Genomic DNA, 20,490 nt, shown 5'->3' on the forward strand with positions numbered 1-20,490 from the left:
GTTAATTAGCCTTAACCGCTAGCATTTAATTTTTTACGAAAGACCCAAAACTGAAAACGAAAAAAGGAGTTTTGCATCGGTGTTTTCTTAATTGCGAAACTTAAATCATGTACACTTCAGAGTTAATACAAATTTGAACAAAATCCCGTTTAAATAATAGGCGCTTGGCTGTCTTTTTTTCAAAGTGATATTGCGGAACGATGGCGCCGCGTAGTGTGTACAACAGACCACAACTCCACATCCTTTAAAATCAAATCGGACTCTTCATCAAACGACTACAACAAAGCTCACAATTTAAATTCCTTTGTTGTCGTTTCAACATTATTAATTATAACATTAAATATTGATTAATTTTGATTACAATCGATGTGTGGGTCTATCCGGTCTCAAAAAAATTAATGGTAATCAAGGACCAGCTGCAAAATTGTGTTTTTATCACGTAAATAAGGCTAGCTACGCTCACATGCAACAGTTAACAGAAAATATAAAAACACAAAGTATAAAAACCAAATTGTAAATTCTTTTTTCTTTTTGTGTTAAAGGGATTTCCCCTATTGGGACCAACGCAAAAAATATGAGTAGTTTTGCTTTTGCCACATACCTGCAAAATAATTGAACAGAATAGTACTTTTCATCCCGCGTTAAGCAATCAGAAATAGGTGTACTAATGTCTTTGGGACAGAAACAAATCTATAAATTTGTGATGAATAATGCGAACTAGCTCAAAAAAACTACACTGGACATGTTATGAATGTAAATCGTTGGTTAGGTAGGGAATGAAGTTGTGTTCACAGTAGACTATGTCCTTTTCATTCTTTTTAGTTGTTATAAGTGAGAAAACTTAATTATGCATTACCATAAAAAAAAATTATTATGCAGTGAACAAAACGATTTAGGTTGAAGAAATATTGCATAAATTATGTTGTGCAGCAACATAAATAAAAGTATTTTTAATCATGGAAGGGCTTTTTTGAACAAAAAGTCAGGATGTATAAAATGCTTATCAACAACAGGATTACACAGCAATGAGCTAGTTGTAAACAGATTAAGTGGGGAACATGAAGGTATATAATTATTGCTGTTATTTATTTTTTCTGACAAAGTGGGAAAAGCTTGGTTAAACCAAGTCAGAGCATAAAGCACAATGAACATGTTTTATCATTTAAAAGTTTGCACCTGTTGTGCCATATTTCAGGATAATTGATTAAACTTATATTTTGTTTTGCATAAACAGGTGTGGTTGTCTTGGGATTAAACAGGCCTGAGGCTAAAAATTCATTCAGCAAAAATCTTTCAAGTCTGGTAAGATACAGATGTGGCAGTTGATTGACACTGATAGAAATACATGAACGATCATTCGAAAAATTATTGTTTTAGTTAACTGATACAGTGGATAGCCTAAAATATGACCAAAGAGCAAGAGTTCTCATTATGCGCAGTATGGTACCTGGGATCTTCTGTGCAGGTTTGCTTTCAAAAATGCAGACACAAAGGTTTTAAAGACAACCTTATCAAATAATAAATTCAGGTGCTGATCTAAAAGAGAGGGCAAAAATGACCCCAGAGGAAGTTGGGCCATTTGTTGGTCGATTGCGAAGACTACTATTCGATATTTATCAATTCCCAATACCTACAATAGCTGCACTAGATGGAACTGCAGTTGGTGGTGGACTTGAAATGGCTTTGGGTTTTGATATTCGAGTTGCTGGTTTGTATCAAGATTATTTAGAATTGTTAATTACACTTTGATGAATTAAGTTTAACATTTTTAAATATGACAGAAAATACCATACCTTTAAATACCATGGCCCTATAAAGATTTTGTTTGTTTGGTAGCTTCAAATGTAAAAATGGGATTGGTTGAGACAAAACTTGCTATCATCCCTGGAGGAGGTGTGTATTTGCTAGAAGCAAAATAGATCGGATGTTCACAAATGACTTATTTGCAGGGGGTACACAAAACCTGGCCCGTCTTGTTGGGCCAAGCTTAGCTAAAGAACTGATCTTTACTGGAAGCCTTGTTGAAGGAAATCAGGTAGATTTGTATTTCTGCAATTGTTGCTTGTTTATGAGTGAACTATTGTTATAATAGGCCAGAGCAATAGGTTTGGTTAACCATTCTGTGGATCAAAATGCTTCTGGGGATGCAGCATACCTGAAGGCTTTACAAGTTGCAAAATCAATTCTTCCACAGGTACATGAACAAAATTTGAAATTTGAACTAACGTGAAATCTGAACTAAGGTTTAAGTATTGATGAATCTTGTTAATCAATTGACTATTTTGCCAAGCTTTTAAAATAATAAACCTGATCAGGCAGACAATGTTCTTAACAAGTGATAGGCTACAGTTCCATGATATCTATGCAATTAACACTCTATGTGAGCAGATTCATCTTTGTAATATTTTGCCAAATGAATTGGGTTTGTGCTAGCGTGTGTATCCTAAATGTTTATTGCATTACATACCATTTAGGGTCCAATCGCTCTGCGGATGGCAAAAGAAGCAATAAACCGTGGAGTTGAGGTTGATATTTCATCTGGAATGGCATTTGAGCAAGCTTGCTATGCCCAGGTTTTATATGTTTTAGTATTTTTCTTCAAGTGACAAAAGTCGTAAATTTTGATTTTATTTTGTTGTAGTTTTAAAAAGACTTATCAATTCTTGTAAACATGAAATTTAAACTTAATTGCTCACCCACTGCCATCAGTTTTTAAAAGTGCAATTTATGACAACTTTTTGTTTGTATAAATTATTTGTTTTTCTGGTAATAAGAAATTACTCTTTAAAGGTTATTCCAACAAAAGATCGAATTGAGGGCCTGACAGCATTCAAAGAAAAACGACCACCAAACTACAAAGGCCACTAATTCTTGGCAATTGCACTGAGTTTTGCGATACTTATTCTGCGTAAAAATCGAGCAATACATCTTGCGCTATGTATGATTTAATTGCACTAGTACAAAATAAAAAAATGTGTCCTGCTATTTTTCTGGAGAAAGAAAGTTCACCGAAAAAAATACAGGGCTTAAATCGCAGTCTAATACTACAATACTATACGAGTCAGCAAAAATACTAAACGTGGCTCTTAAGCTTTGACCAGTTGGCCACCCCTGATATATACGATTAATTGGATATTCGTGACAAATATTCTGCGGTTTCAATAGCCCTATGCGATAACTGGTGTGCGATCAACTGTATTCATCTGCAGAGCCTTACGGGTGCAAGGCGAACTCATTTGGAGTTTCCAACCTGATATTTCGAATATGCATCAGGTTTGGCAAACTCACTTTTTTTTCCAGAAGCTGAAGGAAGGATGACTTTTATTGTTTTCAGCTCCACATTGCTATCAAGGGTAACAATTTTATTTGGTAACTGTCCACCTGGTGGCGCCAGTTAGCTTTAAAAATGTAAAATATTTACGTACTTCAATCAAGTCACTGATTTTTTAATTTGATTGCTTAACAAATATCAACTTTAAAACTCGATCGTTCGACGCAATTTAATGAAAGTTTGTGTTGTCGTAAGGTACCGATAATTTGTTTTCAGCGAAATCACCCGTGCCAGATTAACTTGAGATTACATCTGCTCGTTGATTGCTTAGCAACGGTGGGTAAATATCAAAAACACAATTATATTGCGAACATTATTAAAACGATCGGACAACGTTTGACAAAACACGTAACGCCTGGAATCGTTTGAAAGCTATTTTTGCCTATGTCTAGGCTAATTCATGCACACTTTTACTGAATGAGCTATTCAAGTTCTGTTCTTGAGTCCGTGTTGCCTAACTTACACCCAATTAACCGACAAACTTGGATAAACTACATTGGACACGGGACAATTGTGCGGTGGTAAGCTCAATGTTCGTTGCACCGGCGCAAAATCTACCAAGCGGAACGTTTCGCCGCGGGGTCGCGCTAGCTCGTGAATGTCTGCGACATGAATCACCAGGGTCTGGGGCGCGCTGTGTGCGTTTCAACAAAGGGCAAGGTTGGGCATGACGCTTGAGGTGACGCGGCAAAACGTGCGATCGTAAAATCGGTCGCGCTACACAATCATCTTAGTTCGATGATAGCGAACATGCTAATTATTAATTTGTCAACAAAACAGTGAAATTTCTTGCGTTTCGAAGTGCACTTTGTTTGACCATGAGAGTTTTCCAATTTGGGGTGATTAGTAAAAAATACTTTTAATCGAAACAACCATTCCGATCAATTTTATAACTGGGCACCAAACACAAAAAAGTAATCCAAAGTGGTATTATTTGTTGTACTTAAAAAGGTATTATTTGTTGTACTTATTTGCTGCACTTTGTCTGTTACTATTCGTGGTTCTTTTACATTTTAAATCTATTGCTTTTCTCATTTGTACTTTTTATCCACGTTTACACGGTGATACAGTAGTTTATAACATATATGTTTGCAGACAGAATTTTAAAGCTAACCGAATTTGTGAAAATTTTATTTCTCAGCAGTTAATATAACCAACTTCACGTAAGTAAATCGGCGACCTCTTTTTGACTCTTTCCAAACCCGCATACGCCCTTGCCACACAATTACAACAATAACCGGCAAGCGAACTCGCCGGCAAGCAAACTTAAACCAAAAAAGTTCGTCAATAAACCGACGATTGAGTGGGATTGTGAAGCAGCACCTCCGTGGTGGGAGAAGGGCTGAGGTGTGGGTTTTGCTGGGAAGTTGTCACGCTGCTACGTCGTTCCAACAAAGGTGTGTCGCGTTTGCCTAGCCAAACGTCTTTTCATCGCCTTTTCTTGGTCCGCCGTCAGCCTTTTGATGCGCTTATTTCGGCGTCATCCATCAGGGACACTGCAAATTTACTTTCACCAAATATCAATAAAGTATGATTGCGAAATAATGAGCACGAGATGGTACGCACCAAAGTAGGTAACACTGTAGGCTGTGTGATAAAAAAAACGTTATTTGGGAAGACAAACTGATTACGATGGAGATCGGGGAAATCAATCCCAACACGAAACAACAGTTTTTTAAATGGATGTCATTAAACCCACTGAGATTTCCTTCTGGTCCAACTTACTTATTTTTTGATTTTCCATCAGTTGAAGTATTTACCACATGAGTTTGAGGTAATTTTTGTGACCCACTTCACAATTTCAATTGCAATGGGAACGACAGGCTCTCCTAAAACAGGCGATTTTCTGAGTAAAAACGCCCAATGTGAAGTAAAGGCGAGTATTATCTTAGCGCTAAAGCATTGAAGCGTTACATCTGCAAATAACAGACCGCAGGAGTGCGCCGTAAATTTTCGACCCCAAGAAAACGTGGCGAATTTTTCGATCACTCCACGCCTGGTCGACAAAATAATACATCCCAGCAAACGACTCCCTTCGTTTCTCGACTATTTGAAGCTCAACCCTGGCAGTGTAGAATGACAAAAAAACGACATCAGTAATAGGATTATATTTTTAACGAGTGGTTGGTTCTTAACATTGGCGTGCCTTGTAAAGTTGATAGCTCAAGCAGGTACCACGGCATGATGTTGACACACTATTCAAAAAAGTCGATAGCTATGCCAACATCTTGCCATACAACCTGCAGCATGTTATAGAGTGATGACTGGTTCCCACGCAAAAAAAACTGGCAGTAGTCTGTTGCTTGTCGTTTGGTAATATGAACGTATTGATAGAACTTGTCGTACTTTTCTCCTTTCTCTCGTGCGCCTTCCCTACGTCAAACGCAGTTTTGCGAAGTAAAAAACGCGGACGTCAAAAGCCTGACGTAACTTTGCGATCTGTTTTAGGGCGGCCCCCATTTTTCGCCACATTTCTTAAATTTATTAGCCATTTGCAGCTTACTGTGGTATGCGAAAGATATCGTGTGTCAGTTAAGGCAAGGGTTTCGAAATGTTTGACCGCTGAGTAGGCACAATGTACGTATTACCATCATACAAAAGACGCTTTGCTGAACGCCGTGTAGCCAAGTTTCGTTAGGATTAATATTTAACTGGTTCAAAGAATTGTGACGGCCTCAGTTCCCTTTACAACAAAGACAAACACTGGTTTGAGCGCGTAAAACCAACGTGACTTGTTTTAAACATATCGGAAAGCGGCCCACACGAGCTACGCATTATCAAACGGCCAAGGATGGTTGAGTTTTCATCACCTAGACCTGCATGCCGTTCTGCCCACGCAGTGTCGCACATCAAAATTCCGTTTGAACAGGCAATGAACCATAAATCTAGTGTTGGGTATCACTGAATACGTTTTGCTACCCTATTTTATACGGCTTACCTCCAGTATAACAATACTCTCCACTTGGATATCTCGCAGGTTTTAGTTGTAGTTTCATGAACCAACAGCAGCACCTCACAGCCTTATCGGACAGAAAACAGCCTCAACTGAAATTGAGCACCACTGAGCTGCCTATTTCACCTCTATGCAACTGTGGACACGCCTGATAGTTAAATGTTTAACGAACCTAATGTTTGTCTAATATTTGCGCGGCAATATGACTGGTCGGGAGAGGGAGCCGCGCTCTTGGCAAATATTAGTCAAGCGAAATCTCCCATCTCCGCCATTGTCCGTTACTAAGGTGCTTCTTTGCGGCCTTTTCATGGCGACTTCGCACACTTGCGATTATGGCCGAGCCCGACATTGTTTTGTGGGGCACGTTATTGAAGCGAGCTGTACGGACAAAGCTTTCGATGTTAGATTCATCAATAAACCGCCACGTTGGGCCAAGCAGGTTGATTTTAGGTTTCCATAACAATGAAGTGATGCTAAAATTACGCACCCGGATGCACTGGATGTTGGATATTCAAAAATCAAATCGAATTCTAACGTACTTTTTAGATTCTCGTCCCATCTCCACGAGCTTAGATTCAGTGGACGAACATTGCCATCATATCTCCCCGGGCGATGAAAACAAATACAATCAAGTGATTCACTTAGTTCCCGCCATTTTTCGGACGATATTGCCTTGAGGTGTGCAACAAAATGTCGGAATCTGCAAAGTAGGGGAGTAAAAATCTAAAAGTTGGAACCTTCTATGCATCAAATGGTATCTTGTCATACAAACGTGATGTCGTCAGTGAAAGAAAAAGTTGTTACCTCCCATCATTTAAAAAAAAATTTGATGCCACAAAGACCAGAAAAATAAGCTTCCAAAAATGCACAGATGTACAGATTAAAATACGCAAGGGTGTATAGTGGCACGCAACAATCAGAAAAGTTAAAGAACATAAGAAATTAAATATTTATACATTATTACACAAAAACCTTGAAGTTAATAAAACGGATTTTCTTCATGGTGTCAGCATTATGTTTAGGATTTGTACGAATGCTTTTTGGACAATGGGACCATTGGCTTCAAAAAGACAAGTCTTCTATTTCCTTTTTGTTGGAGTGGCCACTTTAAATGTTTTTCACCACTCCAGACTCATATACTTTCTCCACATTGGGATTTTGGAAACCAACCTTAACGTCTGTGTCTGTCGAGATTGTACTTCAGCTAACAATGTACCACCTGCTAAGACATTAACAACGAAAAAAAGTTGTTACATCCATGAATACATAACAATGTCGGTTGTATCATATACAACTAAATCAACTGACTTACTGTGAATTGGCTATGTAAAAAACCTTGGTGGCAGTCAATAAAGTCTTGCCTAGGAAGCGTTTTGTAATAGTCATACAGTACGCGACACATACTAAACATTTGTTGACTTAAGACAACTATACTGTAACATACAAGAACCGCTTATACCAACGCGAACTATTACAACAACCGGGTTATAACGCCACAGCAAGGTCTCGACTAAGTCCGAACAGCCCACTCTTCAGAACTAAGGCTGTTGTTACAAGTTGAGCATTGCCAATGTACCAGCGAATCATTGTTAGTTACAGTATTAAAGTTGGGTTAATTATTGACGAAAAACTTCGTGGCCAAAGAACGTAAAATCACACACGTTATTTTCTTTACTTCAACTCAACAAGTGGTAAATGAAAAACCTGTGGATTACATCTACACCGTCCTATTTCAAGTGCTTTCAACACGCTGTTTTATGGCGCTCTTTTTTCCAACATGTCAGCTATAAGGTTGGTCGAGCTTAAAGGCGATTTATTCTGGCAATACCGGTTACAAAAAATCAAACAACATCCTAATGTAACACAGTCATAGGAATTACCCAATTCGGTTTTGATAAATCATCACCTAAGTTGCTACTTAAAACAATAAAATCGCAGATATGCTCTACAAAATCAATTAAATAGTTACCCAATTAAACAAGAATGGGGTGTTTCTTTAAAAAAACGTTTTAGATATAATTTTTTTAATAACAAAACCGAAATTGTTTTTTGTTCATTGTTAATTATGTTCAAACTTTAGCAGATGTTGATGGTGATTGCTTATCACTTGAGTCATGCAAACCATGCAATATGCATGATTCATATGCTAAAAATGCCGATTTCACTTGGCAAATAACCCACTTCAACCCAGACTATAACCAAGAACAAAGTTGTTTTGCAGATTTTGTGGTATCCTACAAAGGGCAGTTTGCAATGAATCATGATTTTTGCCGTTGAATGACTTCGTTTCAATATTTTGGAATTTTACAGTGATGATTAACTTGGTTTGCTGAGGTCATAACATCGTTAATTTTCCTTTAAGATTACAAACTGTTAAAAATTCAGGCAGCCAATTTTAGTGACAAAAAGCACCCACAACTAATGCACCAAATCTTTTTTTTTCTTGTTGAAAAAGAACAATTTATGTAATTTATTTTATTAACCTAAACAATAAAAAATCTCCAAAAACTTGGAATTATTTTGGATAAGAGTGGAACAGTTTCTAAGCAGTATAGTTTTTAATTTAAACACAACGGTAGTAAATATTAAGAATGAATGCACAATACAATCTAACGATAAGTTACATAACAAAATGACAAAAGTAATTCTTAAATGTCTTAATTTTTTTCGATATTGTAATGTTATACAAGCAGCATTTATATGTGATTGACCCTGTGTGAAAAAGCAGGCAAACAAAATCCAAGCACAGCATAACTTGACTGACAAAAAATGGATAAAAATTACAGACATACCAAATAGCCCTTTAGGGACTTGATTTAGGCTTCATACGCTTAAGCCTCGAATAACACAATTGCCCAGATTACATTTTGATAAATAAAATTTGGGCGTGTTTTACTTTTGCTTAAATTTGTGTTATTAATATGTATTGTAAAACCGATATTACTTGTTAACCTTTCTGAAATAGTTCATTACATTTCGAAAAACAACAGGAATATTAAGAGTTAACCTTTTTAATAGTTCTGGTTGATTGTTTTAGAAATTTCAACATTAGTTTTTAATGTTAATAATCAGAAATTTCAACAAAAATCAAACGAGAAAATTGAATATTTTCATTATTTTAAAAAATTCGGGGTAAAATTGATATTTCGAATCACGTTCTTGAACTTTATGACAAAAATCAAATGTTATGGGATTTTTCCTGTCGTCTACATTTTTTGCGTATAACTGAGTTCGTATAAAGTTGAACAGACATATTTTTGATACACAATTAAAAAAACGCTGTGAATGTTTAAAGCGCGACATATTGTTTACGTTTAGTATTTTTATCAACATACCTATGTTTTTTAGACTGCCCCTTATAATTTGATAAAGAATTAATTTTTAGGTTGCGGATAATTAGATCCTAAAATTAACAAAGCGAAATTTTGCTGCACTCGAAAATATATTTTAACTTTTCGTTTGGTCGCATAACATTTGAGTAAAAACTAAAGGCGTATTGGAAAACGCCACTATGATGGCCGGCATTACTGTCAGCTATATAGAAAAGCTGGTTTTCGTCACCACACAGCGAACACGACGTGTGGTTTAAACACTTCTCCCATGCTTGCCAGCAACTTGCAAACCTATTAGTACCAGACACTATAGTGTTATATATATATAACTTATTGCACACTCAATTCAAACAAATTAAATTTACAATTCCTAGCACTTCCGATATTTAACATTTTCATACACGAAGGTCGTTCTAAACTGGGCTCTTAACATTGAAATAGCAAGCTTGTTAACGCAAATCTATTCCAACGTGTACCAACAACACAATAAACCTTTAACTAATTATATGTATACCATGCAGTAACTCGCGAATAAAGAAATGCTATAACTTGTTTTTCAACCAACGCCTTACCCCTTTAGTTGAAGGTTCTTGCTTTCCAAATTTTTCTCACTTCTGTACGTACAGCTGTTAAGTAAGCCTCCTCAGCCACGGTATGATGTGTTTCGGTTCAGAAGTTTGCTCGGGTATTTATACTGTGCGTCTGGTCGCCCGAGGCGACGAAGCGTTGAAAGAATCGTTTTCGTCCAAACGTCCGAGGAAAAGACTTGTTTTACCCACACAAAACGACTTCTGAACTCAGCGCCTCTTTTCACGACGTAAGTGACGCAATGACGCACGCACAGTGAGCGTAACTCACGCAAGCTTGTAGAATGCCGGCGTCACCTTCTGTCTTGCTTACGTTGTCAACGTCTGATGTCTGATAGCCACTGGTTATATACACACTTATTCGACACGCTGAAGTTTGTTCATAAGCTGTGTGAGTGTGCGTTGGTGTGAGCTTCTTTTGGATGTCGTTTGCATCGATAACAAACTGGGCGATAATCTCGGCTATAAATACATGTACTTATTGCGACAAATGAGCTTCAGGACGTTTGTGCAGACTTGGACAACTAGACAATTCTAGTTGAGTAATTCGGCAAATTAGAGCAAAATGGCGGTAATTCTAATTCCAATCTAGTTTAGAAATATCGAGTAAGCTCTAATTCTAATTCTAATCTAGTTTACAGTTTTGCCAAAACACTATTTTGTCCAACAGCATTTTTTGGCATGTGATACCAGTATGCGATTCGTGTCCAAAGCGCACAAACGATGCCACCAAGGCCAAACGGCATCACTGATAAGTGTTTTTCAAATATTTTGGCACAGTGACGAACAGCTGTTAAGCACTACCTCAGAGTAAAACGGGTAAATCTCGGAGTTAAAATTTGAAATGAAGTTGGTTGGTTGGCTAATCTAATTCTAGTTTAATTTCTAGCTTTTGAGAACATGGTAATTCTAATTCCAATCTACTTTGGTAAAACTGTGATGCTCTAATTTTAATTCCAATCTAATTCGAAAAAACCGAAAAAAATCTAGTTGTCCAACTCTGCGTTTGTGAATAATGAACATGAAATCTTATTTTTAGAGTACGTTTATTTGTCAACATAGTCTGCACTGACGTCCGTAAAGACGCTTTTAATCAGCAAAAATTTTAGGATCAGGGCTAGGAATTAAATCTGAGCAGTCAACTGGAGCCAGTCAGGCTTGCATACAGGTAAAGGTCATCCGTACACGTTAAAGTGCCTGCAAAATCCAACTTCAAATTTTTTGAAGGTTACGCTCAACAATTCTTTGCCTGTATGAGTCATCATTAATTCGTGCAAGGCTCCTGATGACGAGTAGCCTCGTATTCCGAGTCGTATCCGGCATGTAAATGAAACTGCTTTTTGAGTTTGATTTTTGTCTTTGTACATTTGATGCTTTAAAAATCCGATCCGAGTTCCAGGTTTTGCAAAGTACTTCAAAAAGGTCCTTATATACTCGTTGGTTTGTGGTTTTTGACGAGTTAACGCATTTATTGATGAAATGTTTCAGGGGGGATTTTTAGATAGTGAACCCACAGAAACGTATTTACAGTTATTGCGGTTGATTGTTTTTATCTTGATGAAACGAATAAAGACTAAGTTTTACAAGCAACAAAACTACTAGTCAACAAACGCAAGGTGCCATAGTTGAAGACCGAAATGCACCCATCACGCTTGACTTTAAGCTTACTGAGCTGTTTGAAGTAATGCTGATTTAATCAAACGATACTTGCGGGTCGCATCTAATCAGGTTTCTTTAAACAGTTACCATATTTAACTAAATTATTGTAGTTTGTTAAACTTTCAGCCAATGTTAATGAATGCTTGTGTTGTTAAGTTGAATTAAATATTAGAGATCTTGTGTTTGTAAACAGCATTGTTTTGTAGCGGCGATCTAAACAGTTTTCATAATATTATACTCTAAAGTTAGAGAAATCACAAAACCAACAAAAAACGTGTATGAATAACTGTAGCTACGTTGTGTTTGAGCTTCTTGCTTGCCACTGGCAGGTTGTGTTTTGATGTAGAAGCATGAAGCTCGCGCATTTATATCGTGCGTTGAAACGCCCGGGGCATCAAAGCGTTGCAGGATTCGTCTTCTTCGAGATAACAGAAGCAACGCATTTTCATTGACTTCCAAAACTAGAGATCACGACACAAGTGACGCAATGACGTTTGCATGCGTCATTCCGTCAGGCTTGGAGAAAAACGGCATGTGGACGTCGCCTTCACGCACGCTTACGTCATCGCAGCTACGCTCCTTTTGCCAGTGGGTATATACACACTTATTCGATGCGCGGAGTGGTGTACACACTTCGTGAAACATGGCTTAGTGACCCTTGTCAGGCGTTTACGTTTATGAAAAAATATATTCCCAGCTACAAATGATTTTGTACTTTACGCTGAAGTATTTGCGTTTAACATTAAGGCAATAATAGAGGCTTGTTATTTAAACTCTTTTATGGTGAAAATTGTTTGTTTGTTTTTTGTTTTTGCAAATATTTCCCAACCCAACCCATTTATAGCCGCTAAATAAAAATTCAGCTCTTTACGCCACCTTGTGAAAGCGAAGTTCTGATTCTCGTTATGGTGTTAGTTGCTCTACCAACTTGCACAAGCACAATACCCAGAAACATTTTTTATAAAAAAAAATTCCATAGCATGCAGACCTATTGAAAGCGTTTTAGGTAAGTAATCTATGGTTTTACCAAATCAGTCGGTCACCAAGCATTCCCACAAGTTGCAAGACTAGAAACATCTAGCCTGCGGCGGGATTCGAACCCACGGAGTCTTTCCAGGACTACAGCTCTTACCAACAGGCTCGGTGGACCCGTTAATCAGTTAAGATAACGTGAATTCAATGTTATTTATTTTCAGTTGTTAAAGTGCGCGTACCGGAAAGACCCGCTTGTCTGTACAGTACAATGATAACGTTACAGGCTGAGTGGTTACTGCTCCAAACGTCTTGGTAATCAAAGGCAGAAGCCGAATGGAACACACGCGCAGAGCCGTTGTCACACTAAGATAAGACCATTTTCATAATTTTGAACATCCTACAGCCTGTCCTCGAATATCCTACAGCCTGTCCCCCGAGACGACAGACAACCCACCCTTGTGTAGGCCTGCTCATAACGAAAGTTTATGTTTGGCAGCAAACGGCAAATGTGATAAAAATATCCTCGACGACAAACTCATTAGCGAAGGCAACATCTTTTCTACTACCACAAATAGCATATATTAGCTTAGATGTGCATTATGATGTAATAGCGACAATAACTGAACACAATTGGCTGTTTTAGCGGTACACACAAGGATCTCAAATTTAATCTACGCCCCGTCACTGCAAAACCTAGCAACAAACGCAGCTCTTAAACAGCAAAGTCTATGAAAACAAATATCTATATGTTCAAACCACATGCTTTGATAAATTTTTCAAGTACGTTACAATTAAAGGTGAACATAAATCAGCCGAAGTAACCACCAACTCCCCGTGGTATTTGATTAGTAAAAGTTTGTCTGTAGCAGTGTAAAATCCATACGAATGGCCTTATCTGTTATCCCAGTGGTTCCCAACCTTTTTAACGCGACCCAAATACTTACAAAAATTTTGTTTAGTGGTTTCTCGCGACCCATGGCCATGCTATTTTATAATATAAAGCAATAATATGAAATACGCTATTTATAATGTGAAATATGTTGCGCCACCTTGCGGCAGCAAATGCGCTATCTGGCGGTAGACTGTGTAAACCTCTCTGTTAGCACCAGTTGTGCCTACTAAACTCGCAATATCAACTAAATGCTGGTTAGCCTAAGTCCCTGTGAAGCCCTTACTGTTGCTTTAAGTAACGAACGTTATAGTCACGATTCGATCGTATACATGCAACACTTGGTATGTTTTTTTAACGGAAACAAATGAAGAATGGAAGAAATAGAAAATATACACTTACGTGGGAATATACACTATCTACATGAAGTCTATACGTCTATTTTTTTCGAAAATTCCACAATTACGTCGTCGTAATTTAATTTAATGTCGCGGTGAATAAATAAGAGGCAAGGCCATTCAATCGAGGTTCACCCATAGTAGAACGCTGGTAATTTTTGAAGAACGCTCACTTGATGCGGTTGTGACTGGAAAAGTCGCAAATATTTTTAGCAATTTCGAAATGCAGGGAAATGTCAGCTGTTTACCTGCTGCTTTCAACACATTAATGATATTTGTTGGTTTGACTTCTTGGCGCTTCCAGTGGTTTTCCATCGGTTTAGTAACTAATTCCAATATACTCTTGCAGTAACCTCAAGAGCAACTAACAATGATTGCTCACTGATAGCTCTCATTAACATCAGCGCTTTACCTCCGTTGCGAGGACACGAAGTCAAAGAAAGTAATGCTGCGACAACAGCAGGGTAAAGCTCTCTGAATATCAAAACAGAAGTCTGCTTTTCGACCCATCGTGTCCTGACAGTGTTGCTGCAGTCTTGTGTGAGCGCTTTCTGGACAAACAGATTGTATAAACGATTGCCGAGAGGCCATCCTTTTATTAGAATCAGAAAAGAATACGGCTGTAGATTGAATAGTGGCTAGTGCCGCAGATATAGGTGGCACATTTAAAGCTTTGGCCAGATAGAGATTCAGGTTGTGTGCCGCACAATGTACGTAAACAGAATTTGGACATTTGTCTCGGACATACTTTTGCACGCCATTACGTTGCCCAGACATAGCTGCTGCGCCGTCATAACCTTGGGTTACCATAAAAGAAATGTCCACTCCGGAGTCTAGAAGTATACCAATAATCTGTTTTGTCAATCCTTTTCCAGTAAAATCTGGTGCCACGGCAAAACATAGGAATCTCTCGCAAATGCGGAAGTCGTGAACGTAGCGGAGACACAAGCTCAGCTGTTCCTGCTTCGAGAAGTCGGCAGTGTCGTCCGCTAGAATTGCAAAAAAGTTGGACTCGCATACGCATTGTGACATCGGTGGCTTCAATCAGCTCATTTTGAGCAGTGGGGGAAATATACTGCGCATTGCGAGAAGCTTCATTTGTATGGTGTTCGAGTACCGTGTCGCCAGATTGGACCATAAGCTGAAGGAGAGCTCGAAAGTTTCCTTGGGAGTAAAGGTTTTCTGAGTCAAGTGCCAATTTGCCGCTGTCTTCCACTGCTCGTATAATTTTCTTCAGAGCCTCTCTGTTTTTCTGTCGCTGCGTTTCAAAAGCCGAATTCGCTGGTTGGGAAACGCTAATCCCATTTTTTATGCGCAGGCGTAGTTCTGTTGCTTGTCGTATACATTCACTGTGAAAGCCATGCGCAAGATGAGACGTCAAATAACCATCTTTTCCGGTTAAACGTGTATATTTTTGCAAAGGAGTTTTGACTAATCGATTTAATTTGACTCCGCGAATCTCCTGAGGAGCAAATATAACGCAATACTTGCAGAAAAGTCCTTTCTTTAATTGTGAAAATGCAAAGCAATCGCAAAACATGCTGATGTGCTGCTTTCTAGGATATTCTTTCGAGTTTTTCCACCTTCTTTGCGTTCGGAAAAAGGCCATACAAAACTGTCAGATGGAGACCAAACATGTCAAGTAATTATGGGTCCCCTTCCCTGAAGGGGACACATATTAATTTTACTCGAATTGTTTTGTTTTTTTCTTTTTTGTTTTTTTTCTTCCTTTTTTTTCTTCCCAAAGTTTGTCCGACTCGTTTTTTCATCAAATGTTTGATGGATTTGGCTGAAATTTACACAGATGGTAGATATAGTTATGTAGATGTGCATCCCACTTTGTTTTTGTTGATAACCCCAGTAGTTACCCCGCCAGCCCCCTAAAATGGGTGTTTTTCCCCCGAAGTTTGTCCGACTCGTTTTTCCATCAAATGTTTGATGGATTTGGCTGAAATTTACACAGATGGTAGATATAGTTATGTAGATGTGCATCCCACTTTGTTTTTGTTGATAACCCCAGTATTTACCCCGCTAGCCCCCTAAAATGGGTGTTTTTCCCCCGAAGTTTGTCCGACTCGTTTTTCCATCAAATGTTTGATGGATTTGGCTGAAATTTACACAGATGGTCGATACAGTTATGTAGATGTGCATCCCACTTTGTTTTTGTTGATAACCCCAGTATTTACCCCGCTAGCCCCCTAAAATGGGTGTTTTTACCCAAAGTTTGTCCGACTCGTTTTTCCATCAAATGTTTGATGGATTTGGCTGAAATTTACGCAGATGGTAGATATATTCATGTAGATGTGCATCCCACTTTGTTTTTGTTGATAACCCCAGTATTTTCCCCGCTAGCCCCCTAAAATGGGTGAGTTTTTAAACAGTGTCAGAATTGGCTGAAATTTGGATTTCTTGTATAGTATGCCATTTGTAGGTGTCGATTGTTGTGTTCAACCCTGTAGTCCTAACATTTACCCCACAAGCCCCTAAAGTGTAAAACATATTTGTATGTTACTGGGCACCACAAATGAAAGATTTCTTTGGAGCAATAGTGTTACAAGGGCAAGCAGTTGTATGTTGCTCGATGGTGGGTTGCTTGGTGGTCGTTTTTGCGCCATGGCAGTTAGGGGCTTGTTAACAGCCCTATGACGTCAGAAACATGAACGGTTGTTGCTCAAAGCACCTCTAGTGGGCGAAATTTTAAACATTGGCGGATTGGGCTGAAATTTTGCAGTACTATTGATTGAGTCATTGTGGTTTTTATGTATTTTTAGTTTGTGTGTCGAACCCAATTAGTTGCCCTACTAGCCCCCTAAAATGGGTCAGTTTTTTAAAACGTTAAATAGGACATACTTCAAACAATATTTGGGGTGAATCTAATTTTATAGTTCGTATTCTACATAGTATTATTATTTAAGCCCAGTGCCGATCACTGTGTTTTACCTTACAACACCCGACTTTCTCATGGTTATCTCTTGAATTGCATTATTTTCAACTTTGCATGTGTGGGGACCCATGAGTTTTTGCCTGCAGAAACGACTAAAGTTATAAAAGACGATGGCTAATATGGGACCCAATACAAAATAAGCATAGGAAATTTATTTATCTTTTAAAATAGGTTATAGTGTATATGCAAGGGCTATATGTGCTAAGCCACCCTTCTAGTTCCATACGTTTCCTGTCATCAATAACTGGTGTATCAATGGCATGTCCAATATCTAATGGTGAAATAGCATCCGAAAGTAATTCAAAAGTCTGGGGAGATTTGTTACCCTGGCTTGTCCAGGCTATTTCTGTTTCTGAATTTTCCGAGGCCATTTTACGTTTTGGCTAAAAATATGCGTTTATTTTATTAACTCGCTTCATTTTAAACAATAGTTCTAACAGTGTCGAGATAGATTCAACGTAGGCTACTATTGTTTAAAATGAAGGGAGGTAATAAAATAAACGCATATTTTTAGCCAAAACGTAAAATGGACTTGTTTGAGTGTGACATAACAAAGCTACGATGTTGCACAAAAAATGTTTCACAAAAAATTGCTTTCACAAAAAAATTAGCAAATATAGACCCACTGTGATATCAAACAAACAATATATTGTGGGCAAACTACGGCCCGGCAAAGGAGTTTGTGCGGCCCGCCAAATGTTCGCAAACTTTGAAGAGAAAGTGACCAAGCAACGCTGAATAGAATTATAAGCACAGGCGTAGAGTTTTAAAAATACCGGGGATGGGACTTGCCTAAACGCAGATACTTTTTACGTGCTTTAGCCGGTTGTTTCTGCCACGTTATTATGCAAATCGTCACTTCGATAAAGTAAAAGCGGTTTACGTTTTCAAATACAGCCCACTTTGCAATGTTGACGCCAAAACTTTGGTCACTTTGGATCAAGTTTAGGTCGTTGCAGTTCTTTGCAAACGAACATTAAACACGGCTATTAAAAGCGGCTCGCATTGTTTAATGTTAGCGCAAGGAATTTATTAACAAAAAAACGTGGTGTAGCCTATGTTGAAACAAATGCTTGTTTATTTTTTAAAACAATTACAATTGTAGCGTTTCAACCAATGTGTGTACAATCATTAAAGTGACAACAAACGTATTTGCACATAGCTGAAAATATACTATGTTAATATTTTGGGCTAAATCAGGGGTACACAACGTGCGGCCGTAAGGCGACATGCGGCCGCGGAGACAAGTTTGTGCGGTCGTGGCCATGTATGTTAAAATACATGTACTGGCGGCCGTGACGTAACTAAAACTATTTTGCCTAATATTTTGATTTTCAAACAGCTAAAAACAGCTTTCGTGAGACTGGAAAAAAGATTACCAGCCTAGTGACCATATACGCCAGACTTTTTATCCGCTTATTGTGTGCAAGTGCAAACAATGCGAAAGAACAGGCACCGCAATCGTCACAATACAGTTTATGACGTCATAAACAGTTAGCTCCGTTCAGCTAAACTAATGCACCAAGTTAGAAATTATTAATCTGGGCATTTCAGGCGACTTAAAATGATATATATATGTGATATAAACCAAATTCTTTACACAAGTTATTTCAAAACAAAAAAACAAGTAAGCAATTGGCGTCCGTTGGTGAAATACTATGCGGCCCGATAAGATTAAAAACCTTGCGAGTTATGAGTTTGTAGCAAAATTGTATAATCCAGTCTATTAATCTATCTATGCCGTTCCTTTAATCTGTATTAGAAAAACATCAATAATAACAATTATGGAACCAATTTTTTGTGAGTCAGGGCGTCAGGTATGTGCCCTTGTTTAAATAAGGTCATGTAATTATACATTGTGCTGTCACTCCTGTGTGATTTGCAAAGCTCAGTTTTAAGAAATATTGAGTACTTTTTGTAAAAATATGGATCAAAACAAATCACTGTATGATGTTTTAAAACTGAAGTCCTCATGCAGTGGTATTGAAATACAAGAAGCATGGATAAAAGCAAAGAACAGTTATAAAGTGAGTAGCACTGAATATACTGCAGCGTCAAAAGCTTTTCGAATATTATCGGACCCGGAAAAACGTGTGATGTACAACAGCTTTGGTATTGAAGATTTTGACTTTTCAAGATTTAACAATGATTTTTACTTTTCTGACAAAGTTAGGCAACATCCATCTGCAAAAGAATATCAGAAGATCAAACTTGGGAAAAAACCTTCGGACATTTTCCGTGACCTCCCTGTATCCCTAGAAGACCTGTACAATGGAAAGCAAATTACTATAAAACAACAAAGAAACACAATATGTCCTCAATGTAAAGGAACTCCAAGCTTTGTCCAATGTCCCAGCTGCACAAAATTGCAAATTATAAACAGAAAGTGCCTGCAGTGCAATGGAAAAAAAATTGTGGAACAGAACATTTGTGAAAAGTGTAAAGGCAAAACACATGTTACAGAGGAAAAATTAGTACCAGTTTCGGTGGTGAAAGGAATGAAACATGGTGAAATCATTAGATTGGTTGGTTTTGGAAATGACTTTTCATCTAATAGCAACAATGCAACTGATTTAGTGCTTGTTCTCAAACAAAGACCACATATTGAATTCAAGCGTTACGGCAATGATTTGTATGTGACCAAAAATATTAGTTTGTCAGAGGCATTATGTGGCTACAAAACAGTTCTCACTCATTTAGATGGACGGAAGTTGCTTATTTCCTCTGGCGATACTGTACTTGCTCCAGGGTGTAAAAAAATTGTTAAAGGAGAAGGGATGCCTATCAATTGCTCAAATGACCAAGAAAAAGGAGATTTAATATATATTTTTCAAGTAACTTTTCCAGACAGCCTAAGTAAAAATATTTTAAAGGATGTTGAAAATTGCTTACCACACAAACCTACCTTTGCCAAACCTGATGATCATGAACTTGATGTGTTGCAGTTAACTGAATTTGATCCCAGTTTTAAATTTCAAAAAAGGCGAACAGTTTATGATGACGAAAAGCCCAATATCCAACTTTCATCTTTAGCCAAAGAGAGATGTATGCATCAGTGACAAAAAATGATGATATTCTTTTGACATTTTAAATTCCCACAACCAATAATTGTTTTAGTGCCATATTTTCTACATGTGTCCAAAAACAACCTTCATTTGTCTTTTTAGCATGAAGGATGTTGGCAATGTGATATATATAATTGTCTCTAATGGCTTTACAAAAAGGTTTGCTTCATGTCTGTCAGACAACTCCCAGATTGTGCTGCTGTGTTGCCAATCACCATAGTTTTTCCAAGATCCTTGATGGTCAGATACCTCAATCATTCCAACATATCAAAGAAATAAATGCAATTAGTAGTAAAAAACAAAAGGTAAGTCAGTTTGAAAGATAAATCAAACAACAATCAGCATGCATGAACACTT

General features: G+C 37.8%; 3 protein-coding genes across 6 annotated transcripts in view; all 3 read left to right on the forward strand.

Annotated features, from left to right (window-relative positions):
- LOC145224843 (putative methylcrotonoyl-CoA carboxylase beta chain, mitochondrial) overlaps window positions 1–20,490 on the forward strand; it is a 33,490-nt gene that overhangs the window by 7,759 nt on the left and 5,241 nt on the right. For 2 of the 3 annotated variants that reach the window (XM_080091430.1, XM_080091431.1), the window contains exon 1: window positions 20,203–20,438. The exons of the other annotated variant lie outside the window; for it this stretch is intronic. In XM_080091430.1, coding sequence (XP_079947556.1) covers window positions 20,277–20,438 — 162 coding nt within the window. In that variant the 5' untranslated portion in view covers window positions 20,203–20,276. Of the gene's footprint in view, window positions 1–20,202; window positions 20,439–20,490 lie in introns of those variants that run through there. 3 annotated transcript variants of the gene reach the window in all.
- On the forward strand, window positions 859–2,983 carry LOC145224908 (methylglutaconyl-CoA hydratase, mitochondrial-like). Of its 2 annotated transcripts, XM_080091522.1 has the most exons (9): window positions 860–1,064; window positions 1,235–1,302; window positions 1,378–1,465; window positions 1,529–1,708; window positions 1,837–1,893; window positions 1,950–2,035; window positions 2,093–2,194; window positions 2,475–2,573; window positions 2,791–2,983. In XM_080091522.1, the coding sequence occupies exons 1-9, from the start codon at window positions 920–922 to the stop codon at window positions 2,866–2,868; spliced, it is 903 nt and encodes a 300-aa protein (XP_079947648.1). In that variant the 5' UTR covers window positions 860–919; the 3' UTR covers window positions 2,869–2,983. The 2 variants fall into 2 exon arrangements, with proteins under 2 accessions (XP_079947649.1, XP_079947648.1); XM_080091523.1 differs by lacking the exon at window positions 1,837–1,893 and having other exon boundaries at window positions 859–1,064.
- On the forward strand, window positions 18,482–20,235 carry LOC145224846 (uncharacterized). The gene has a single exon (XM_080091434.1). The coding sequence runs from the start codon at window positions 18,994–18,996 to the stop codon at window positions 20,125–20,127; it is 1,134 nt and encodes a 377-aa protein (XP_079947560.1). The 5' UTR covers window positions 18,482–18,993; the 3' UTR covers window positions 20,128–20,235.

Source organism: Phallusia mammillata, chromosome 4 (assembly GCF_965637545.1).
Source record: "Phallusia mammillata chromosome 4, kaPhaMamm4.hap1.1, whole genome shotgun sequence".
NCBI classification, from domain to species: Eukaryota; Metazoa; Chordata; class Ascidiacea; order Phlebobranchia; family Ascidiidae; genus Phallusia; species Phallusia mammillata.

What these genes read in the sequence shown, in the direction of transcription:
- LOC145224908 (XM_080091522.1), top strand. Translation starts at nt 920, where the DNA reads ATGTTGTGCAGCAACATAAATAAAAGTATTTTTAATCATGGAAGGGCT. An exon ending in ACCTGGGATCTTCTGTGCAG is followed by an intron (nt 1,466 to 1,528) that starts GTTTGCTTTCAA and finishes TAATAAATTCAG; the next exon opens with GTGCTGATCTAAAAGAGAGG. An exon ending in CAAAATCAATTCTTCCACAG is followed by an intron (nt 2,195 to 2,474) that starts GTACATGAACAA and finishes CATACCATTTAG; the next exon opens with GGTCCAATCGCTCTGCGGAT.
- LOC145224846 (XM_080091434.1), top strand. Translation starts at nt 18,994, where the DNA reads ATGGATCAAAACAAATCACTGTATGATGTTTTAAAACTGAAGTCCTCA.